The sequence below is a fragment of the Ranitomeya variabilis genome, chromosome 7 (genome assembly GCF_051348905.1).
Source record: "Ranitomeya variabilis isolate aRanVar5 chromosome 7, aRanVar5.hap1, whole genome shotgun sequence".
NCBI lineage: Eukaryota > Metazoa > Chordata > Amphibia > Anura > Dendrobatidae > Ranitomeya > Ranitomeya variabilis.
The window spans coordinates 141,197,793-141,218,925 of NC_135238.1; the positions used below are offsets into that span (position 1 = coordinate 141,197,793).

General features: G+C 39.8%; 1 protein-coding gene across 8 annotated transcripts in view; it reads right to left on the reverse strand.

Moving 5' to 3' along the window:
* Nucleotides 1-21,133, reverse strand: part of PARD3B (par-3 family cell polarity regulator beta) — a 2,038,921-nt gene that overhangs the window by 1,117,836 nt on the left and 899,952 nt on the right. For 6 of the 8 annotated variants that reach the window (XM_077271962.1, XM_077271960.1, XM_077271958.1 and 3 more), the window contains 2 exons: nucleotides 20,656-20,859; nucleotides 11,912-12,140 (listed from right to left, as the gene is read on the reverse strand). In XM_077271962.1, coding sequence (XP_077128077.1) covers nucleotides 11,912-12,140; nucleotides 20,656-20,859 — 433 coding nt within the window. The remainder of the gene's footprint in view (nucleotides 1-11,911; nucleotides 12,141-20,655; nucleotides 20,860-21,133) is intronic. The other 2 variants (XM_077271961.1, XM_077271959.1) reach the window with 1 other exon arrangement.

Genomic DNA, 21,133 nt, shown 5'->3' on the forward strand with positions numbered 1-21,133 from the left:
TAGTTCTTCTGATTCACGATGTCTCTTTCCTCATCTGCAGGCATTGCAGTAGCTTAGGTATCCATGGTTGCTAGTGGTCGTAACCAGGGATACCAAAGTTACTGCAATGCCTACACATAAGGAAAGAGACATAATGAATCAGAAGAACTATAATACACTTCTAATTGGATATATTTGCTAATATTATTATTATTACTACACCTACTACATATTGGGACAGGATCTTGTAATTTCGCAATTTTCCAACTTTGAATTTTCATGCCCTTAAATCACACAGATATGTCACACAAAATACTTAATAAGTAACATTTCCCACATGTCTACTTTACATCAGCACAATTTTGGAACCAACATTTTTTTTTTGTTAGGGGATTAAAATTTGACCAGCGATTTCTCATTTTTACAACATCATTTTTTTAGGGACCACATTACATTTGAACTCACTTTGAGGGGTCTATAGGATAGAAAATACCCAAGTGTGACACCATTCTAAAAACTGCACCCCTCAAGGTGCTCAAAACCACATTCAAGAAGTTATTAATGCTAGGTTCACACTGCGTTAGCAGCAGCCCGTTCAGCACATACGCTAACGAGCTGCTGTTAATGCAAGTGCCGACGTTACATCGCGCTAGCGCAGATAGAGCATCTGCTAGCTCTACCTGCGCTAGCAGTGACGGACCCGGAAACGCTGCAGCCCGCATCTCAGGGTCCGTCACTCAATGACGGCACATGGCTAGCGCACGCCCATTGTGGGCGTGCGCTAGTGATGCGTCAGACATTGCATTCAATGGCGGCGTTAACGGACTACGTTACACCGCGTTATGCCACGGTGTAACGTAGTCCGTCTAACGGACGCCAGGAACGCAATGTAAACCCAGCCTAACCCTTCAGGTTCTTCACAGGAATTTTTTGAATGTTTTAGAAAAATTAACATTTTACTTTTTTTTAACAAAAAAATTACTTCAGATCAAATTTGTTTTATTTTACCAAGGGTAACAGCAGAAATGGAACTCCAAAAGTTGTTGTACAATTTCTCCTGAATACGCCGTTACCCCATATGTCAGGGTAAACCACTGTTTGGGCGCATGGCAGAGCTGGGAAGGAGTGCCGTTTGACTTTTCAGTGCAAAATTGGCTGGAATTGAGATCAGATGCCATGTTGCGTTTGGAGAGCCCCTGATGTGCCTAAACAGTGGAATCCCCCACAAGTAACACCATTTTGGAACGCAGACCCCCTAAGGAACTATGTAGATTTGTGGTAAGCACTTTGTACCCCTAAGTGCTTTACAGAAGTTTATAATGTAGAGCTGTAAAAATTAAAAAATCATATTTTTTTCACAAAAAATGATTTTTTCACCCTCAATTTTTTTAATTTCCCAAGGGTAACACAAGAAATTGGACCCCAAAAGTTATTGTGCAATTTGTCTTGAGTACACTGATACCCCATATGTGGGGTTAAACCACTGTTTGGGCACATGGCCGAGCTCGTAAAGGAAGGAGTGCCATTTGACTTTTCAGTGCAAAATTGACTGGAATTGAGATCAGATGCCATGTCGCATTTGGAGAGTCACTGATGTGCCTAAAAAGTGGAAACCCCCACAAGTGACACAATTTTGGAAAGTAGACCCCCTAAGAAATTTATCTAGATGTGTGCTGAGAACTTTGAAACCCCAAGTGCTTCACAAAAGTTTATAATGTAGAGCCGTAAAGATAAAAAAAATCATAATTTTTTCACAAAAATGATTTTTTTTAGCCCCAAAATTTGTATTTTCCCAAGGGTAACAGGAGAAATTGGACTGCAAAAGTTGTTATCCAATTTGCCCTGAGTAGGCATGGCAGAGCTCAGAAGCGAAGGCACACTGTTTTACTTTTTCAACACAGAATTGGATGGAATTGAAATCGGACACCATGTACCATTTGGAGAGCCCCTGATGTGCCTAAATAGTGGAAACCTCCCAATTCTAACTCCCACCATAACCCCAACACATATCTAAACTTAATCCCAACCATAGCCATAACCACACCCCTAACCCGAACACACGACTAACCCTAATCCCAACCCTAACACACCCCTAACCCCAACACATCCCTAACCCTTATCCCAACCCTATCCACACCCCTAACACTGACACACCCCTAACCTTAATCCTAACCCTAATCCCAACCATAAACATAATCCACACCCTAACCCCAACTCTAGCCCAAACCCTACATTTAGCCCCAACCCTAACCCTAACTTTAGCCCCAACCCTAACTTTAGCCCCAACCCTAACCCTAATGGGAAAATGGAAATAAATACATTTTTTATTTTATTATTTTTTCCCTAGCTAAGAGGGTGATAAAGAGGGGTTTGATTAACTATTTATAGCGGGTTTTTAAGTTTGGCAGCTGTCACATGCTAAAAGATGTTTTTTTATTGCAAAAAATGGTTTTTGCATCACCATATTTTGAGAGCTATAATTTTTCCATATTTTGGCCCACAAAGTCATGTGAGTTCTTGTTTTTTGCGGGACGAGTTGACATTTTTATTGGTTCCATTTTCAGACACATAACATTTTTTGATCGCTTTTTATTACGATTTATGGGAGGCAGAATGAACAAAAACCAGCAATTCATGAATTTCTTTTGGGTTGGGAATTTATACCGTTTTCCGTGTGGTAAAATTGATAAAGCAGTTTTATTCCTTGGGCCAGTGCTATTACAGCAATACCTCATTTATATCATTTGTTATGTTTTGGCGCTTTTATACAATAAAAACTGTTATGTAAAAAAAAATTGTTTTTGCATCACTTTATTCTGAGAGCTATAACTTTTTATTTTTCCGCAGATGGCGCTGTATGGCAGCTCGTTTCTTGCGGGACAAGATTACGTTTTCAGTGGTATCATGTTTATTTATATCTGTCTTTTTGATCAAATGTTATTCCACTTTTTGTTCGGTGGAATGATGATAAAGCATTGTTTTTTGCTTAGTTTTTATTTATTTTTTACGAAGTTCACTGAAGGGGTTAACTAGTGGGACAGTTTTATAGGTCGGGTTGTTACAGACGCTGACAATACTGACAGCTTTTACTGTCAGAGCGAGAAATCTCCCATGTTATTACAAGATCTTGCATTTTTAACTATAACAGCACAGTCTGCATTATCGCACAGCAGTTACCGATCAGTTTTATTATTATAGTGGTTACCGATTGTTAACTGCTGTGTAAATAATGCAGACATTTCATATTTAAAATCTATTATGTGCCCATCGATTCCTTAAGTGTAAATGCAGCAACACTTAGGGTACCGTCACACAGTACCATTTTGATCGCTACGACGGTACGATTCGTGACGTTCTAGCGATATCGTTACGATATCGCAGTGTCTGACACGCAGCAGCGATCAGGGATCCTGCTGAGAATCGTACGTCGTAGCAGATCGTATGGAACTTTCTTTCGTCGCTTGATCACCCGCTGACATCGCTGGATCATTGTGTGTGACAGCGATCCAGCGATGTGTTCGCTTGTAACCAGGGTAAACATCGGGTAACTAAGCGCAGGGCCGCGCTTAGTAACCCGATGTTTACCGTGGTTACCAGCGTAAACGTAAAAAAAACAAATAGTACATACTTACATTCCGGTGTCTGTCCTCCGGCGTCTCAGCTTCTCTGCACTGTGTGAGCGTCTGCCAGCCGGAAAGCGAGCACAGCGGTGACGTCTGACGTCACCGCTGTGCTTTCCGGCTATGGCGCTTACACAGTGGAGAGAAGCAGAACGCCGGGGACAGACACCGGAATGTAAGTATGTACTGTTTGTTTTTTTTACGTTTACGCTGGTAACCAGGGTAAACATCGGGTTACTAAGCGCGGCCCTGCGCTTAGTTACCCGATGTTTACCCTGGTTACCGGGGACTTCGGCATCGCTCCAGCGCCGTGATTGCAACGTGTGAACGCAGTCTACGATCGCTGCGACGTCACGGATCGTACCGTCGTAGCGATTAAAATGGTACTGTGTGACGGTACCCATAGATGTTAGATGATTAACAACCTAATCTAATCAAATGGAGACCATGGAAATCTGATTTAGCAGTTGAATTCTACTCATTGCTTATCTCCTTTCCATATAGAATTTTAGAAGATAAAGGAGTAGTAGTGGTGTTTCCTTTGCTTTGAGCCCTATAAAAAAATGGAGTCCTCATTCTGATGGATACAGTCCATATATGCACTACAAGGATGGACATTCTTTAGCTTCTTTCATTACCCTTCCAACATAATGACCGCTGCAGGGAAAAGCAGTAGTCAACTGCAATATTCCCCGTCAAAATCAGCTGCTTGCCGAAAGGCTCAGGAGTGATGAGGCAATAAGCAATCCTTAGTGCAGATCTCTTCTCATTTAACTTTTTTCTCATTTAACTTTCAATATAAAAAAAGCTGTCATGTCAGATAATGGGATTTACGTGCAATTATGGGGTTTATCTTCCGGTAGTGTTAGAAAGGTGCCAGGGCACTGTATGAAAGCGCTGCTCCCGGGAGAAAAGAAACCCAGTCACAACTCCCAGCATTGTGAGCAGCAGCAGTAAGAACGCTCTGACCCTTGGATTGACAGCCGGATCGGCAGCACATTGGGCAGCATGGTTGGTCAGTGGTCATCACTGAAGACTTGCAATGCTGGCGTCGTGGGTTGAAATCCCACCAAGATAAACATCCGCAAGCAGATTGTATGTTCTCCCCATGTTTGTGTGGATTTCCTCTGGGTATTCTGGCTTCCTCCCACACAGCAAAGACATACTAATAGTAGATTGTGAGCATAGCAATCAAAATATGTGTAAAGCACTGTGGAATACGCTGCAGGAGAGAGGTGTGGGACCTGCAAACGCAATGAAAAAATCCAGCCAAATGAGGTTGAATCCAATCCACAATACACAGGGGGTGCCACCAATCCTGCTGGAGAGCACAGCAACAACAACGAAAAAAAGGGATTAAAGCAGGCACTCCAAGCCTGGAAATAAAATGATCAAAAACTTTATTTAAAGGCATGTCAGCCATGTTTAAAAACGTGAAAAACACCTGACACGTTTCAGGCACGTTAACTGCGCCTTTAGGCTACGTTCACATTTGCGTTGTGCGCCGCAGCGTCGGCGCCGCAGCGCACAACACAAACAAAAACGCGGCAAAACGCACGCTAAAACGCTGCGTTTTGCGCCGCATGCGTCCTTTTTGACCGAAAGCTACGCAGCACAAGGCATGTCCATGCGCCCCCATGTTAAATATAGGGGCGCATGACGCGTGCGGAGCCGCTGCGGCGCCCGACGCTGCGGCGCTGACCGCAAATGTGAACGTAGCTTTAGTCACAGGACATGTGCAATAAAATGAATCAAGCCTTAAATACGTGCAGAGAACCAATCAATGTTGTACAAATAATTAGATTAGTATACAACCGGTGTTACAAATGCAAAGCATTGCAAATGACAAAAAAATCAGAAAAATAAAAAAATATGGACCTGGAAAACAAAAATCACATTAATAAATGTAAAATAAATAATTCCTGGAATTCATGCCATTTGGATGTCTTGTATCTAATTTTAATATCTACAATGCCTCTCTTGTGGTCTGAAGCTTCTGTCTTTTACCTCCCCTAATAGGATTATAAACCTTTTCAAAGCCATAAAAAAAACCTGTGGAATGTGATGGTGCTGTATAAGTGAGCATAATAAATACAATAAATAAGACATGGTAACAACTGCCATCTACAGTGCAAACCTGTATGACTGAAAGCTGGCAGCTCCTGTGAGGAATAAAGTTTATTTTCTCCCAGGAGCCGAGGTTTCAGCTGTTTTCCTGCAGATTAACCCCACATCTGCAGGTACATAGCGTTATCGGAAGTGATAGGTTCCCTTTAAAAGAAAACATGAGCACAGTTGAAAACACTATAGTAAAAGCATCTTCAACCTTCAAACATCACATTTTTCTTAATTATTTAATAGCAGCTCAATAAGCATAAGACTCCCATACAAATATGACATAAAGCACCTGCATGGCACTGTGTGCAAAGACAAGTCAGAAGAATCTCTTATGGTTTATAGCACAGAGTGACTGCTCTGTTAGCCAGAAGTAGGTAGGGGGCAATTAACAGCGAACGTACACAAACATACAATATTTCACTAGCAGAGTATCTTGGGACGCCTCATTAGACAACACTGCGCTGGAACACTGAGCTGAAGTCTTATTTAAATATTGACACAACTTCCAGCTTGCTTCTGGTCAGGTTACCCCTGGTAAATGATCAGATTGCCAGGATAATGGCCATGAAAAACAGACCCCAAAAGTTAGTTCACAAAAGGAACAATAAAAAACAGCAGTCAGTAGGACTATAGGACTATGTAATAAATGGCGTACTTAAAGAACTAAAATCAGAGAAGTGTGGTTTACATGAGGAAAATTGTTACATGGTCACTGAACAACAGAATATTCACAGCACAACAACTATATTACAGCATATAACCTCTGGGCATCAGGAAGGCTTGTTTCAATTGCTTTGAATGCAATTGTAAAAGTAGCGGCAGGATTCATCGCCACCTTCCTGAAAGCAGGTATTAAAAGCAAATAACCTAGACAAGCTGGAAAATAAAGAACTACAGATTGCTCTGACACACTGCAGCGTTTCAGAGAAATCACTTATACACAGAGCCAGGTATGGGAGAAGGGTGTTCTTGGAGGGTCCCCTCCGGCTTCAACCCACCTACATAGATTGACAGATACACAAATAGTCCTGTAATCAAAATACCTAGAAGTTATGCCTTTTGATGTGGAGATTCATGTGGATGGCAGATTCAAATCAATGTAACTTTATGGCTATTATACCATTATATAACTAACTTGGATATCCATGGCTACAACCCTAATAACTAACTGTCAATATATCAGTGGTCACAGCTATGGACACCTAAGCTACTGCAATGCCCTACACATTAAGTAAACAACTTAGTGAATCAGAAGAATTATGTTACATTTCTAATTGGTAATATCTGCTAATATTATTAACCCCTTTCTGACATCCGACGTACTATTCTGTCCATGTGATCTGGGCCCTAATTAACATGGATGGAATAGTACGTAACATGTGTTCAGCCACGCTCACGGGGGAGTGCAGCCGGATGTCAGCTGATTATCACAGCTGACACCTGATACCAAGTGCTAGGAGCAGTCATAGACCGCTTCCGGCACTTTAACACCCGGAACACTGCGGTCAAACAAGATTGCAGCGTTCCAGTGGCATAGAGAAGCATCGCACAGGGAGGGGGCTCCCTGCGTGAGTCCCTCAGACCCTAAGAACAATGCGATGTGATCACGTTCTGAAGTTCTCCCTGCCTGCAGACCCCCGGATACAAGATGGCAGCAAGGTTCTACTGGGTCCTGCAGGGAGGTGGCTTCTCAGTGCCTGCTGAGAGCAGGCACCGGCAACCTCCTTCACTGCCTGTCAGATTGCTGATCTGACACAGTGCAGTGCAAAGTTTCAGATCAGCGATCTGACTTTATACAGTGATGTCCCACCCTGGGACAATGAAAAAAGCAAAACAAAAATATTATATTGTGTAAAAGTATTTTTTTTTTAAATTCCTAAATAAAGAAAACAATAAATAAATAAATATTGTTCCAATAAATAAATTTCTTTAAGTAAATAAAATAAACAATAAAAGTACACATATTTAGTATTGACATGCCCATAACGACCTGACCTATAAAACTGTCCAACTAGTTAACCCCTTCAGTGAACACCGTAAAAAAAAAATGAGGCAAAAAACAATGCTTTATCATCATACTGATGAAACAAAAAGTGAAATAACACACAATCAAAAAGACGGATATAAATAAACATGATACCGCTGAAAACGTCATCTTATCCTGCAAAAAACGAGCCGCCATACAGCCTCATCAGCAAAAAAAAACAATATAGCTCTCAGAAGAAAGCGATGCAAAAACAATTATTTTTTATATAAAATAGTTTTTATTGTATAAAAGCACCAAAACATAAAAAAAATATAAATTAGGTATTGCCGTAATCATACTGACCCGAAGAATAAAACTGCCTTATCAATTTTACCACATGTGGAACGGTGGTAAAATTCTGCTTCCCAAAAATCGGAATAAAAAGTGATCAAAAAATGTCATGTGCCCAAAAATAATGGTACCAATAAAAACGTCAACTTGTCCCGCAAAAAACAAGACCTCACATGACTTTGTGGGCCAAAATATGGAAACATTATAGCTCTCAAAATGTGGTGATGCAAAAACTATTTTTTGCAATAAAAAGCGTCTTAGTGTGTGACAGCTGCCAAACATAAAAACCCGATATAAAAATCAGCTATAAATAGTAAATCAAACCCCCTTTATCACACCCTTAGCTAGGGAAAAATAATAACATAAAAAAATATATTTATTTCCATTTTCCCATTAGGGTTAGGGTTGGGGCTAAAGATAGGGTTACGGTTTGGATTTGGGTTGGGATTAGGGTTTGGAGTGTGTTAGAGATAAGTTTGTCGTTAGGGTTATAGTTAGGGCTGGGACTAAGGTTAGGGGTGAGTTGGGGTTAGGGTAGGAGATAGAATTGGGGGTTTCCACTTTTTAGGCACATCAGGGGCTCTCCAAACGCGACATGGAGTCCAATCTCAATTCCAGCCAATTCTGCGTTGAAAAAGTCAAATGGTGCTCCTTCCCTTCCGAGCTTTGCTGTGCGCTCAAACAGTGATTTACCCCCCCATATGGGGTATCAGCGTACTCGGGACAAATTGGACAAAAACGTTTGGGGTCCAATTTCTCCTGTTACCCTTGAGAAAAAAAAAAAAAAATGGGGTAAAAAGATCATTTGTGAAAAAAATATGATTTTGTTTTAACGGCTCTACGTTATAAACTTCTGTGAAGCACTTGGGGGTTCAAAGTGCTCACCACACATCTAGATAAGTTCCATAGGTGGTCTAGTTTCCAAAATGGTGTCACTTGTGAGGGGTTTCCACTGTTTAGGTACATCAGGGGCTCACCAAACACGACATGGCGTCTGATCTCAATTTCAGCCAATTTTAGTTTGAAAAAGTCAAACGGTGCTCCTTCCCTTCTGAGCCCTGCCATGCACCTAAACAGTAGTTCTTCCCCACATATGGGGTATCAGCGTACTCAGGACTTTTGGTTTCTCCTGATATCCTTGGGAAAATTTTTTTTAAAAAATGGATCTGAAGTACATTTTTTTGTGGAAACAAAAAGTTAAACGTTCATTAAAAAAAATCCAAAATTTCCTGTGAAGCACCTGAAGGGTTAATAAACTTCTTGAATGTGGTTTTGAGCAGCATAAGAGGTGCAGTTTTTAGAATGGTGTAACTTTTAGGTATTTTCTATCATATAGACCCCACAAAGTGACTTCAAATGTGATGTGGTCACTAAAAAAATGGTGTTGTAAAAATGAGAAATCGCTGGTCGACTTTTAACCCTTACAACTCCCTAACAAAATAAAATTTTGGTTCCAAAATTGTGCTGATGTAGAGTAGACATGTGAGAAATGTTACTTATTAAGTATTAAGTATTTTGTGTGACATATCTGTGTGATTTAAAGGCATGAAAATTAAAAGTTAGAAAATTTTCCAAATCTTTGCCAAATTTCAGTTTTTTCCACAAATAAAAGCAAGTCATTTTAAAGAAATGTTACCACTGTCATGAAGTACAATATGCCACGAGAAAATGTTGTCAGAATCACCGGGATCCGTTGAAACGTTCCAGAGTTATAACCTCATAAAGGGACAGTGGTCAGAATTGTAAAACTTGGCCTGGTCATTAATGTGCAAACCACCCTTGGTGGTAAAAGGGTTAATATTACATCTACTATGTATTAGAATAGGTTCTTGGCAATGGGAATACCCCATTAACTAATTAGTAGAGATGGGCGGACCCCTGGATGTTCGGGTCCGGTAAGTTCGGCTGAACAGATAAAAAAAGTTCGGATTCGGGTACCAAAGCAGTTCCCAAACCCCATTAGCAAGAATGTGGGGCCTGAACATCCAGTGTTTGTTTCGCTGTCATGTGCATGACAGCGGGGTAAACACTGCCTCTGGTCAGCGGTAAAATCATTACTGCTAAGCTGATGGGAGTGAAAGGCCATCAGCCGACGCCAGTGACCAGAGGTAAACTTTTTACCTCCAACCACAGCTGTGGGCTCACACTGTCATTTGACAGCATGGGAGCTGTGGCTGTCTGACTGGCGGTAATGATTTTACTGCCAAACAGAGGCAGTGTTTGCTGCGTTGTCATGCACAGAGTGAGAAACACTTGGTGTTCAGGGTGCCGAATGCGAACAATAATACGGACTTCCTGGCGGAGTCTGTGTTCAGGGGCCATGCCCGAACGGGAAGTGTTCAGTACAGACTTTACTGTTTGGGTTTGCTCCTCTATACTCATTAGGTGCCAAATACTTGACTGCTAATATCTTCAGAAAAGTGAGGCAAAATTAAAATAATAAATCAACTTTCTTTCCTGTTCTGCAGTTACAATTACATGGCATGTCCAGTTCAACATTAAATATTTGGTGCAAGGTTATCTTTAAAAGATAGAGAGAGGTAGTAAACTATACTCTCTCTTCCTAAAACTAACCTCTAGCGTGCTTCCTAAAAATCAATGTAGACAAAACCGAACTCATCATCTTTTCTCCATCTTGCATATCTCCCCTACCCGACCTATCTATTATGGTAAACGGCATCACGCTCTCTCCCACACCTAAAATCCGCTGCCTCGGAGTAACTTTTGACTCTGCCTTGTCCTCCAAACTGCACATCCAAACTCTTACCACCTCCTGTCGCCTCCAACTCAAAAATATTTCCAGAATCTGTCCCGCCCTCAATCTACTAAATCTCTTGTGCATGCCCTCATAATCTCCCGCCTTGATAACTGCAAAACCCTCCTCTGTGGCCTCCCAGCTAATTCTCTTGCACCACTCCAGTCTGTCCTCAACTCTGCTGCCTGAGTAATCCACCTCTCTCCTCGCTACTCCCTTGTTTCTTCCCTCTGCAAATCCCTCCACTGGCTCCCAATTCCCCAACGAATCCTGTTCAAACTACTAACACTGACCTACAAAGCCATCCACAACCTGTGCCCTCCCTATATCTCTGAACTAATCTCTCAATATCTTCCCTCACGTAATTTTCGATCCTCTCAAGACCTCCTAGTTTCCTCCACACTAATTTGTTCCTCACACCACCGCCTTCAAGATTTCTCCCGGATATCCCCCATCCTCTGGAATTCCACACCTCAACACGTCATAATATCCACCACCCTCGGATCCTTCAGACGGAACTGAGCCTACAGCCTGCAGTAACCATTCTGCCTCCTCCCCACCACCAGAGCTGCTGTACCCCCGACCTTCTGTTTCTTCCCCATTATCCCGCAGAATGTAAGTCCGCAAGGACACGGTCCTCTCCCTCTGTACCAGTCTGTCATTATAAATTGGTTTACTGTAAACAATATATAAACTTTGTATGTAACCCCTTCTCATGTACAGCACCATGGAATTAATGATGCTAAATAAATAATAATAATACTTATATTTGTTGCTGGGATAGATTAAGCCTGTGCATTCTGCTTTTCTCTTCTACCTTTCTACCTATGTATACTTTCTCTGTTATGCAAGAAGCCTCTCTTTAGAAAAAGACAATATCAACCCTATAAAGGGCTTTGCCAAATGACTTTGGATAAGAAGCCAAACCAAAATCTCCATGTGCAGACAAGTGTTTGAGTGTGTTTGCCCCTCATCACTGCAAAACAGGAGTGCATGGGTGGGAGGCCTCCGACAGGGGGTCTAATTCTCTTTTGAAGCACAATGGACACTTGAGATGCCAGTCTTATAATGAAAATTATAAGATTTTAATTGAAAATAAAAATTTATTTATAGCAGTATTACCTGAGCATCGCTCCAAATCCTTTTTTCTTGGCTTTCTTCTCTTGCTCTTCACTTTCATCTTTCTTTTTCTTATCCTTTACTTTTGACTTGTCCTTTTCTTTCTTCTTATCCTTTTTCTTGTCTTTCTTTGCTTTCTCAGCATCATCTACCTCTGAATACCCCAGTGGTGTTGGCTCATTGTATGGAGTCTCTCTATCAGAGTGGGAACTAACATCAGAAAGGCCATCTGCTGATAAAAGTAGAAAATCAAGGTGGAGCATGTTCAGGACAATTCAATAAAATCACCAAGCATTTAAGTATGAAGTTTACACTGGCAGCAGTGCATCTCTATAGATGGTAAATGGCCCAACACATATGCTGTATGTCGTATGGAGACTAAAAGCCCTCATTAACTAGAACATGATTGTATCACAAGAAGGTTAGTAGAAAAAAAAGCAAAAATCTTTCTCATATTCATCAATATGTACTATAATTATACAAATGTGTTCAGTACAATCAATATAGCAAAGAAAATGTAAATATTCCAGATGGTGTCACTTCAAAAAGTAACAGATACTATGCATAAAGAAAAATATATATCTATTATACAAAGGGTACGAAAAGTATTTAGACCACTTTACATTTTCTACTCTTTGTTTCATTGCAACTATTTGGTTAATTTAAAAAAGTTAATTTTTTTCTCATTAATGTATACACTGAACCCCATCTTGACTGAAAAAAAACAAACAGAATTGTAGACTTTTTTTTAAAAAAAAAGAAACTGAAATATCACATGGTCATAAGTATTCATACCCTTTGCTCAGTCACTTATATTTAACCCCTTCATGACCCAGCCTATTTTGACCTTAATGACCTGGCCATTTTTTGCAATTCTGACCAGTGTCCCTTTATGAGGTAATAACTCAGGAACGCTTCAACGGATCTTAGCGATTCTGAGAATGATTTTTCGTGACATATTGGGCTTCATGTTAGTAGTAAATTTAGGTCAATATTTTTTGCATTTATTTGTGAAAAAATCGGAAAGTTGGCGAAAACTTTGAAAATTTAGCAATTTTCAAATTTTTAATTTTTATTCTGTTAAACCAGAGAGTTATGTGACACACAATAGTTAATAAATAACAATACCCCCATTTCTACTTTACATCAGCACAATTTTGGAAACATTTTTTTTTTTCCTAGGAAGTTATAAGGGTTAAAATTTGACCAGCAATTTCTCATTTATACAACAAAATTTCCAAAACAATTTTTTTAGGGAGCAACTCACATTTGAAGTCACTTTGAGGGGACTATATGGCTGAAAATACCCAAAAGTGACAACATTCTAAAAACTGCACCCCTCAAGGTGGTCAAAACCACATTCAAGAAATGTATTAACCCTTCAGGTGCTTCACAGCAGCTGAAGCAACATGGAAGGAAAAAAATGAACATTTAACTTTTTAGTCACAAAAATCATCTTTTAGCAACAATTTTTGCATTTTACCAAGGGTAAAAGAAGAAACTGGACACCAAAAGTTATTGTACAATTTGTCCTGAGTACACCGATACCCCATATGTGGGGAGGGAGGAACCACTGATTGGGCGCACGACAGGGCTCGGAAGGGAAGGAGCGCCATTTGACTTTTTGAATGAAAAATTAGCTCCAATCGTTAGCGGACACCATGTCGCGTTTGGAGAGCCCCTGTGTGCCTAAACATTGGAGCTCTCCCACAAGTGACTGCATTTTGGAAACTAGACCCCCCAAGGAACTTATCTAGATGCATAGTGAGAACTTTGAACCCCAGGTGCTTCACAAATTGATCCATAAAATGAAAAAGTACTTTTTTTTCTTCACAAAAAATTTCTTTTAGCCTTAATTTTTTCATTTTTGCATGGGCAACAGAATAAAATGGATCCTAAAATTTGTTTGGCAATTTCTCCTGAGTACACCTATACCTCATATGTGGAAAGAAACCACTGTTTGGGCGCACGGCAGGGCTCGGAAGGAAAGGAGCGCCATTTGACTTTTTGAATGAAAAATTAGCTACAATCGTTAGCAGACACCATGTCGCGTTTGGAGAGCCCCTGTGTGTCTAAACATTGGAGCTCCCCCACAAGTGACCCCATTTTGGAAACTAGACCTCCCAAGGAACTAATCTAGATGTGCGAGGAGCACATTGAAGCCCCAAGTGCTTCACAGAAGTTTATAAAGCAGAGCCGTGAAAATAAAAAATCATTTTTATTTCCTCAAAAATTATTTTTAGTCTGCAATTTTTTATTTTCACAAGGGTAACAAGAGAAATTGGACCCCAAAAGTTGTTGTCCAGTTTGTCCTGAGTACGCTGATACCCCATATGTGGGGAGAACCACTGTTTTGGTGCATGTCAGGGCTCGGAAGGGAAGTAGTGACGTTTTGAAATGCAGACTTTGATGGAATGGTCTGAGGGTGTCACGTTGCGTTTGCAGAGCCCCTGATGTGCCTAAACAGTATAAACCCCCCACAAGTGACCCCATTTTGGAACTTAGACCCCAAGGAACTTAACTAGATGTGTGGTGAGCACTTTGAACCCCCAAGTGCTTCACAGAAATTTATAACGCAGAGCCGTGAAAATAAAAACATTTTTTCCACAAAAATAAGTTTTCAGCCCCCATTTTTTTATTTTCCCAAGGGTAACAGGAGAAATTAGACTCCCAAAGTTGTTGTGCAATTTGTTCCGAGTACGCTGATACCCCATATGTTTGTGTAAACCACTGTTTGGGTGCACGTCAGGGCTCGGAAGGGAGGGAGCGCACCATTTGACTTTTTGAATGCAACATTGGCTGGAATCAATGGTGGTGCTATGTCGCGTTTGGAGACCCCTTATGTGCCTAAACAGTGGAAACCCCTCAATTCTAACTCCAACACTAACCCCAACACACCCCTACCCTAATCCTAACTCTAGCCATAACCCTAATCACAACCCTAACCTCAACACACCCCTAACCCTAATCCCAACTCTAACCCTAACCACAGCCCTAACTCTAACACACCCCTAACCCTAATCCCAACCCTAACCATAACCCTAACCACAAGCCTAACCCTAACCTTAACCCTATTTCCAACCCTAACCCTAGTTTCAACCCTAACTCTAATTCCAACCCTAACCCTAAGGCTATGTGCCCACATTGCGGATTCGTGTGAGGATCTTTCCGCATAGTTTTTTAAAAATCCGCAGGTAAAAAGCACTGCGTTTTACCTGCCGATTTACCACAGATTTCCAGTGCTTTTTGTGTGGATTTCACATGTGGATTCGTATTGAGGAACAGGTGTAAAACACTGCAGAATCCGCACAAAGAATTGAGATGCTGCGGAAAATACAACGCATCATTTCCACATGGTATTTTCCGCACCATGGGCACAGCAGATTTGGTTTTCCATAGGTTTACATGGTACTGTAAATGTGATGGAAAACTGCTACAACCAATCTGCTGCGGATCCGCAGCCAAATCCGCACCGTGTGCACATAGGGTAATTTTAACCCTAATTCTAACCCTAATTGCAACCCCAACCCTAATTGCAACTCTAATCCTAATTGCAACCCTAACCCTAATTCTAACCCTAACCCTAATTGCAACCCTAACCCCAATTGCAACTCTAACCCTAATTCTATCCCTATCCCTAATTGCAACCCTAACCCTAATTCTAACTGTAATTGCAACCCTAACCCTAGTTCTAACCCAAATTCTAACCCGAACCCGAGTTCTAACCCTAATTCTAACCCTAACCCTAGTTCTAACCCTAACCCTAGTGGAAAAATAAAAGTAAATCTATTTTCTTTATTTTATTATATTCCCTACCTATGGGGGTGATAAAGGGGGGGTTATTATTTTTTTATTTTGATCACTGTGATAGAACCTATCTGCCGGATGGAAGATTCGGCGGGCGCACTGCGCATGCACCCACCATTTTGGAAGATGGCGACGCCCATGGAGAAGACGGACGGACCCTGGAGCTCGGTAAGTATGCGGGGGTTGAGATCGGACTGCGGGGGGGCAGACAGGAGGACAGAGGGGAGCGGAGAACAGCAGATGACAGGACGGAGGACAGAGGGGAGATCGGTGGCGGTGGCAGATCGCTGTCTCCAGCCATGGCCGATGATATTGCAGCATCGGCCATGGCTGGATTGTAATATTTCACCAATTTTCATTGGTGAAATATTACTATCGCTCTGATTAAAAGTGAAATGTCACTTTCAACAGCCAATCAGAGTGATTGTAGCCATGGGGGCGAAGCCACCCCCCCTGGGCTCAAGTACCACTCCACCTGTCCCTGCAAGTCGGGTGAAATTACAGTTAACCCTTTCATCCGACCTGCATGTGCGCGATCCGACCATGATGCATATGCTGCGTCACAGGTCGGATTGGCACAAAGGTCGGGAAGGGGTTAAGTCACTTGCTGTTCATTTCCCTGTGATCATCCTTGAGATGGTTCTACTCCTTCATTGTAATCCAGCTGTGTTAAATTGATAGGATTTGATTTGAAAAGGCCCACACATGTGTATATATACCTCACAGCTCACAGTGCATGTCAGACCAAATGCTAATCATGAGGTCAGAGGAACTGGCCAAGGAGCTCAGAGACAGAATTGTGGCAAGGCACAGATCTGGCCAAGGTTACAACATAATTTCTGCAGTACTCAAGGTTCCTAAGAGCACAGTGACCTCCACAATCATTAAATGGAAGAAGTTTGTGACTACCAGAAGTCTTCCTAGACCTGTCCGTCTAAAGTTTTCTAGAAAAAACCCATGAAGGACTCCCAGACTATGAGAAATAAGATTCTCTGGTCTGATGTAAGGAAGATATAACTTTTTGGTGATAATTCTAAGCAGTATTTGTAGAGAAAACCAGACACTGCTCATCACCTGCCCAATACATTCCCAACAGTGAAACATGGTGGTGGCAGCATCATGCTATGGGGGTGTTTTTCAGCTGCAGGGACAGGATGACTGGTTGCAATTGAAGGAAACATGAGTGCAGCCAAGTACAGAGATATCCTGGATGAAAACCTCTTCCAGAGTGCTCTGGACCTCAGACTTGACTGAAGGTTCACCTTCCAAGAAGACAATGAACCTAAGCACACAGCTAAAATAACAAAGGAGTGGTAGCTTCAGGACAACTCGGTGACCATTCTTGACTGGCCAAGCCAGAGCCCTGACCTAGACCCAATTGAACATCTCTGAAAAGATCTGAAAATGGCTGTCCACCAACGTTCACCTTCCAACCTGACGGAACTGGAGAGGATCTGCAAGGAAGAATGGCAGAGGATCCCCAAATCCAGGTGTGAAAAGCTTGCATCATTCCCAAGAAGACTCATGGCTGTACTAGCTCAAAAGGGTGCTTCTACTCAATACTGAACAAAGGGTCTGAATACTTATGACCAAGTGATATTTTTTTTTTCCTTTTTTAAAAAAAATTGCAAACATTTCTGTTTTTTTCATTCAAGATGGGGTGGAGAGTGTATATTAATGAGAAAAAAAATGAACTTTTTGTAATTTACCAAATGGCTGCAATGAAAGAGTGAATAATTTAAAGGGGTATGAATGCTTTTCTTTCCCACTGTACACACACACACACACACACACACACACACACACACACACAGTGAGATGTAAAAGTTTGGGCATCCCTGGTCAAAATTACTGTTATTGTGAACTGTTAAGCAAATTGAAGATTAAATTATCTCTAAAAGGCATAAAGTTAAATATGACACATTTCCTTTGTATATTTTAGGCAAATAATTTATGGTCTTTAAAAAAAAAATACAAAAGGGAAAATGAGCAGAAGCAAAGTTAGGGCACCCCTTGGAGATTTGTGTGCTCACATAAGGTTTCAGACCTTACTTGGCCTGTCAGAGTTATGGCTTGTTCACAATCATCATGAGGAAAGGCCAGGTGATGCAAATTCCCCAGCTTTATAAAAACCCAGCCTCCTCTAGCCGTGTGCCAAAAACAGCAGTCATGGGTTTTTCTAACCAGCTAATTAGCACGGTAAAAATGAAAATGTTGGAGGCCCACAAAGCAAGAGAGGGTTACAAGAAGACAGCAAAGTGTTTTTTAAGTTACCCTTTCCTCAGTTTGAAATGTAATTAAGAAATGGCAGGTAACAGGAACAGCGGAGGTCAATATAAGGTCTGGGAAAAATTTCAGTGAGCGCTGCTCGTAGGATTGTTAGAGAGGCAAATCAAAACCCCTGCTTGACTGCAAAAGATGTTCAGAAATATTTAGCAGACTCTGGAGTTGTGTTACATGGTTCTAGAGATACCTGCACAAATATGGCTTTCACAGAAAAGTCATTAGAAGAAAACATCTCCTGCATCCTCACCATAAAATTCAGAGTCAGAACTATGCAGAAGAACATCTAAACAAGCCTGACACATCCTGGAAACAAGTCCTGTGGGCGGATGAGGTTAAAATGGAACTCTTTGGCCACAATGATCAGAGGCATGTGTGGACAAAAAAGGTAACAAAATTTCAGGAAAAGAACATCTCGCCAATCAACAAAAATGGGGGTGGAGCAATCTTGCTTTGAGGTTGGTTTGCAATCAATGCACCAGGTTCATTTCAGAGGTAGAGGGAAGAATAGATGCAATAAAATAAATAATAAAAGTTGAAAAGAGGATGGCTTCTACAAATGGATAGTGATCCTAAAGACACGTCAATAGACTACCTCAAAATGTGCAAGCTGAAAGTTTTACAATGGCCCTCACTATCCCCTGATCTTAACATCATTAAAAATCTGAGTATAGACCTCAAAATAGCAGTGCATGCAAGAAGACCCAGGAATCTGACAGAACTGGAAGAATTTCCCAAGGAAAAATGGATGCAAATCCATCAAACAAGAATTAACAGACTCTTGGCTGCCTAAAAAAAAGGATTTACAAGCTTTCAAAAGGGGCTACTACTAGGTACTAACCAAGCAGGATGACCAAACTTTTGTATCAGCCCATTTTCCTTTTTGTAATTTTTAAGAGACCACTGCAAAATGTTCAGTTTGTCTGATTTTTCTCTTTATAGGTATATTTTTTAGTAAAATGTAAACTGTTCTTTTATTCTTTAAACTTCTGACGTCTCCAAATTTCCAAGCAATAATTTTTGTATTCTTTTTCTGACAAAGGAAAATGGTCAAAAAAAAAAAAAAAAAAGAAACAGTGGTTTCAGACCTCAAATATTGCAAAGAAAACAAGTTCATAATCATTTAGAAACAACAATACTAATGTTTTAACTCAGGAAGAGTTCAGAAATCAATATTTTGTGGAATAACCATGATTTTTAATCACAGCTTTCATGCGTCTTGGCATGCTTTCCACTAGTCTTTCACACTGCTTCTGGTACAAAAATTTAAGCAGTTATTTGTTTGATGGTTGCATATAAAGAAACCAGCAAAATAAAAAAATGTATAAATAAATATACTAACTCAAAAATATCATAAACAATAGGAGAAAATTCAGAGTTTTTATGTATAAAAAGTATATTTTTATTACATATAAAAAATCAGTTTAGACAAAAAAATCATGGTGACAGTAATGATAAGACAATATTAATAATAATTTTTTGTACAAATGATATATTGTCTTATCATTACTGTTACCATGATTTTTTTGTCTAAACTGATTTTTTATATGTAATAAAAATATACTTTTTATACATAAAAACTCTGAATTTTCTCCTATTGTTTATGATATTTTTGAGTTAGTATATTTATTTATACATTTTTTTTATTTTGCTGGTTTCTTTATATGCAACCATCAAACAAATAACTGCTTAAATTTTTGTACCAGAAGCAGTGTGAAAGACTAGTGGAAAGCATGCCAAGACGCATGAAAGTTGTGATTAAAAATCATGGTTATTCCACAAAATATTGATTTCTGAACTCTTCCTGAGTTAAAACATTAGTATTGTTGTTTCTAAATGATAAAGTGCCATGGAATAAATGGCGCTATAAAAATGAATAATAATAATAATAATAATAATAATAATAATAATAATTATGAACTTGTTTTCTTTGCAATATTTGAGGTCTGAAACCACTGTTTTTTTTTTGTTTTTGTTTTTTTTTTTTGACCATTTTCCTTTGTCAGAAAAAGAATACAAAAATTATTGCTTGGAAATTTGGAGACGTTGTCAGAAGTATAAAAAGTATATTTTTATTACATATAAAAAATCAGTTTAGACAAAAAAAATCATGGTAACAGTAATGATAAGACAATATTAATAATAATTTTTTGTACAAATGATATATTGTCTTATCATTACTGTTACCATGATTTTTTTGTCTAAACTGATTTTTTATATGTAATAAAAATATACTTTTTATACATAAAAACTCTGAATTTTCTCCTATTATTTGTTTGATGGCTTGTAACTATCCATCATCTTGTTGATTACATTCCAGAAGTCTTCAATGGGGTTCATGTCTGGAAATTGGGCTGCCCATGACAGGGTTTTGATGTGGTGGTCTCTTAATTTTTTCCAGAGCTGTGTATATATATATATTTATATTTTGAAATTTGGAGCCAGATCATACACCTTTAAGTCATTAGGGTCTCAATATTGTAGCAAGAATATGGAACAATATGGAATATGGAATAAGGCAACAAAGAGACCGATATCACATGCCTTCATGTTGAACTCAAAAGTGCGGATAATTGTTTTCTTGGTTGAGTATTTCATAATAGTTTTGGATAGTTATGTTTTATCACTTATGATAACTTTCAGTCATCTATGTGTACCTTCTTCACTCTCTGGCCCATCATAAGATTTATCTATTGCAGCCCGGAAGCTTTCATTACAGCCTCTTCCACGAACCATATTTGGTCTAGGTCTATAAAAGGGAAGCTCATTCTTCTTAACCTCTGCCACGGCAGTCTGCAGACTTTCCAGTGAACTCGACTTTTTCAAACCTAACCGTGGACCGAGCTCTTTTCCAGGAGAAACTGCAAAAGACATTTTAGAAAAAAAAGTTTAACATTCAACTATTGTTTTTTAATATTTTGCATTTACAAGAATCTAATGAAAAATAAATTTTTATTAACTTGACAAGCAGCAATTTGTGGATCATACAGAAACACTAACATAACAGGAGTGTTTTCAAGTTGTTGTGTGAATAGTAAAAATACAATATTCTTCTTTCTCCTTTCTAGATACTAATATTATTATTTAGACCCCATATATAGGGGGTAGAAGGGTAGAGGAAGATGTCATGGCAGC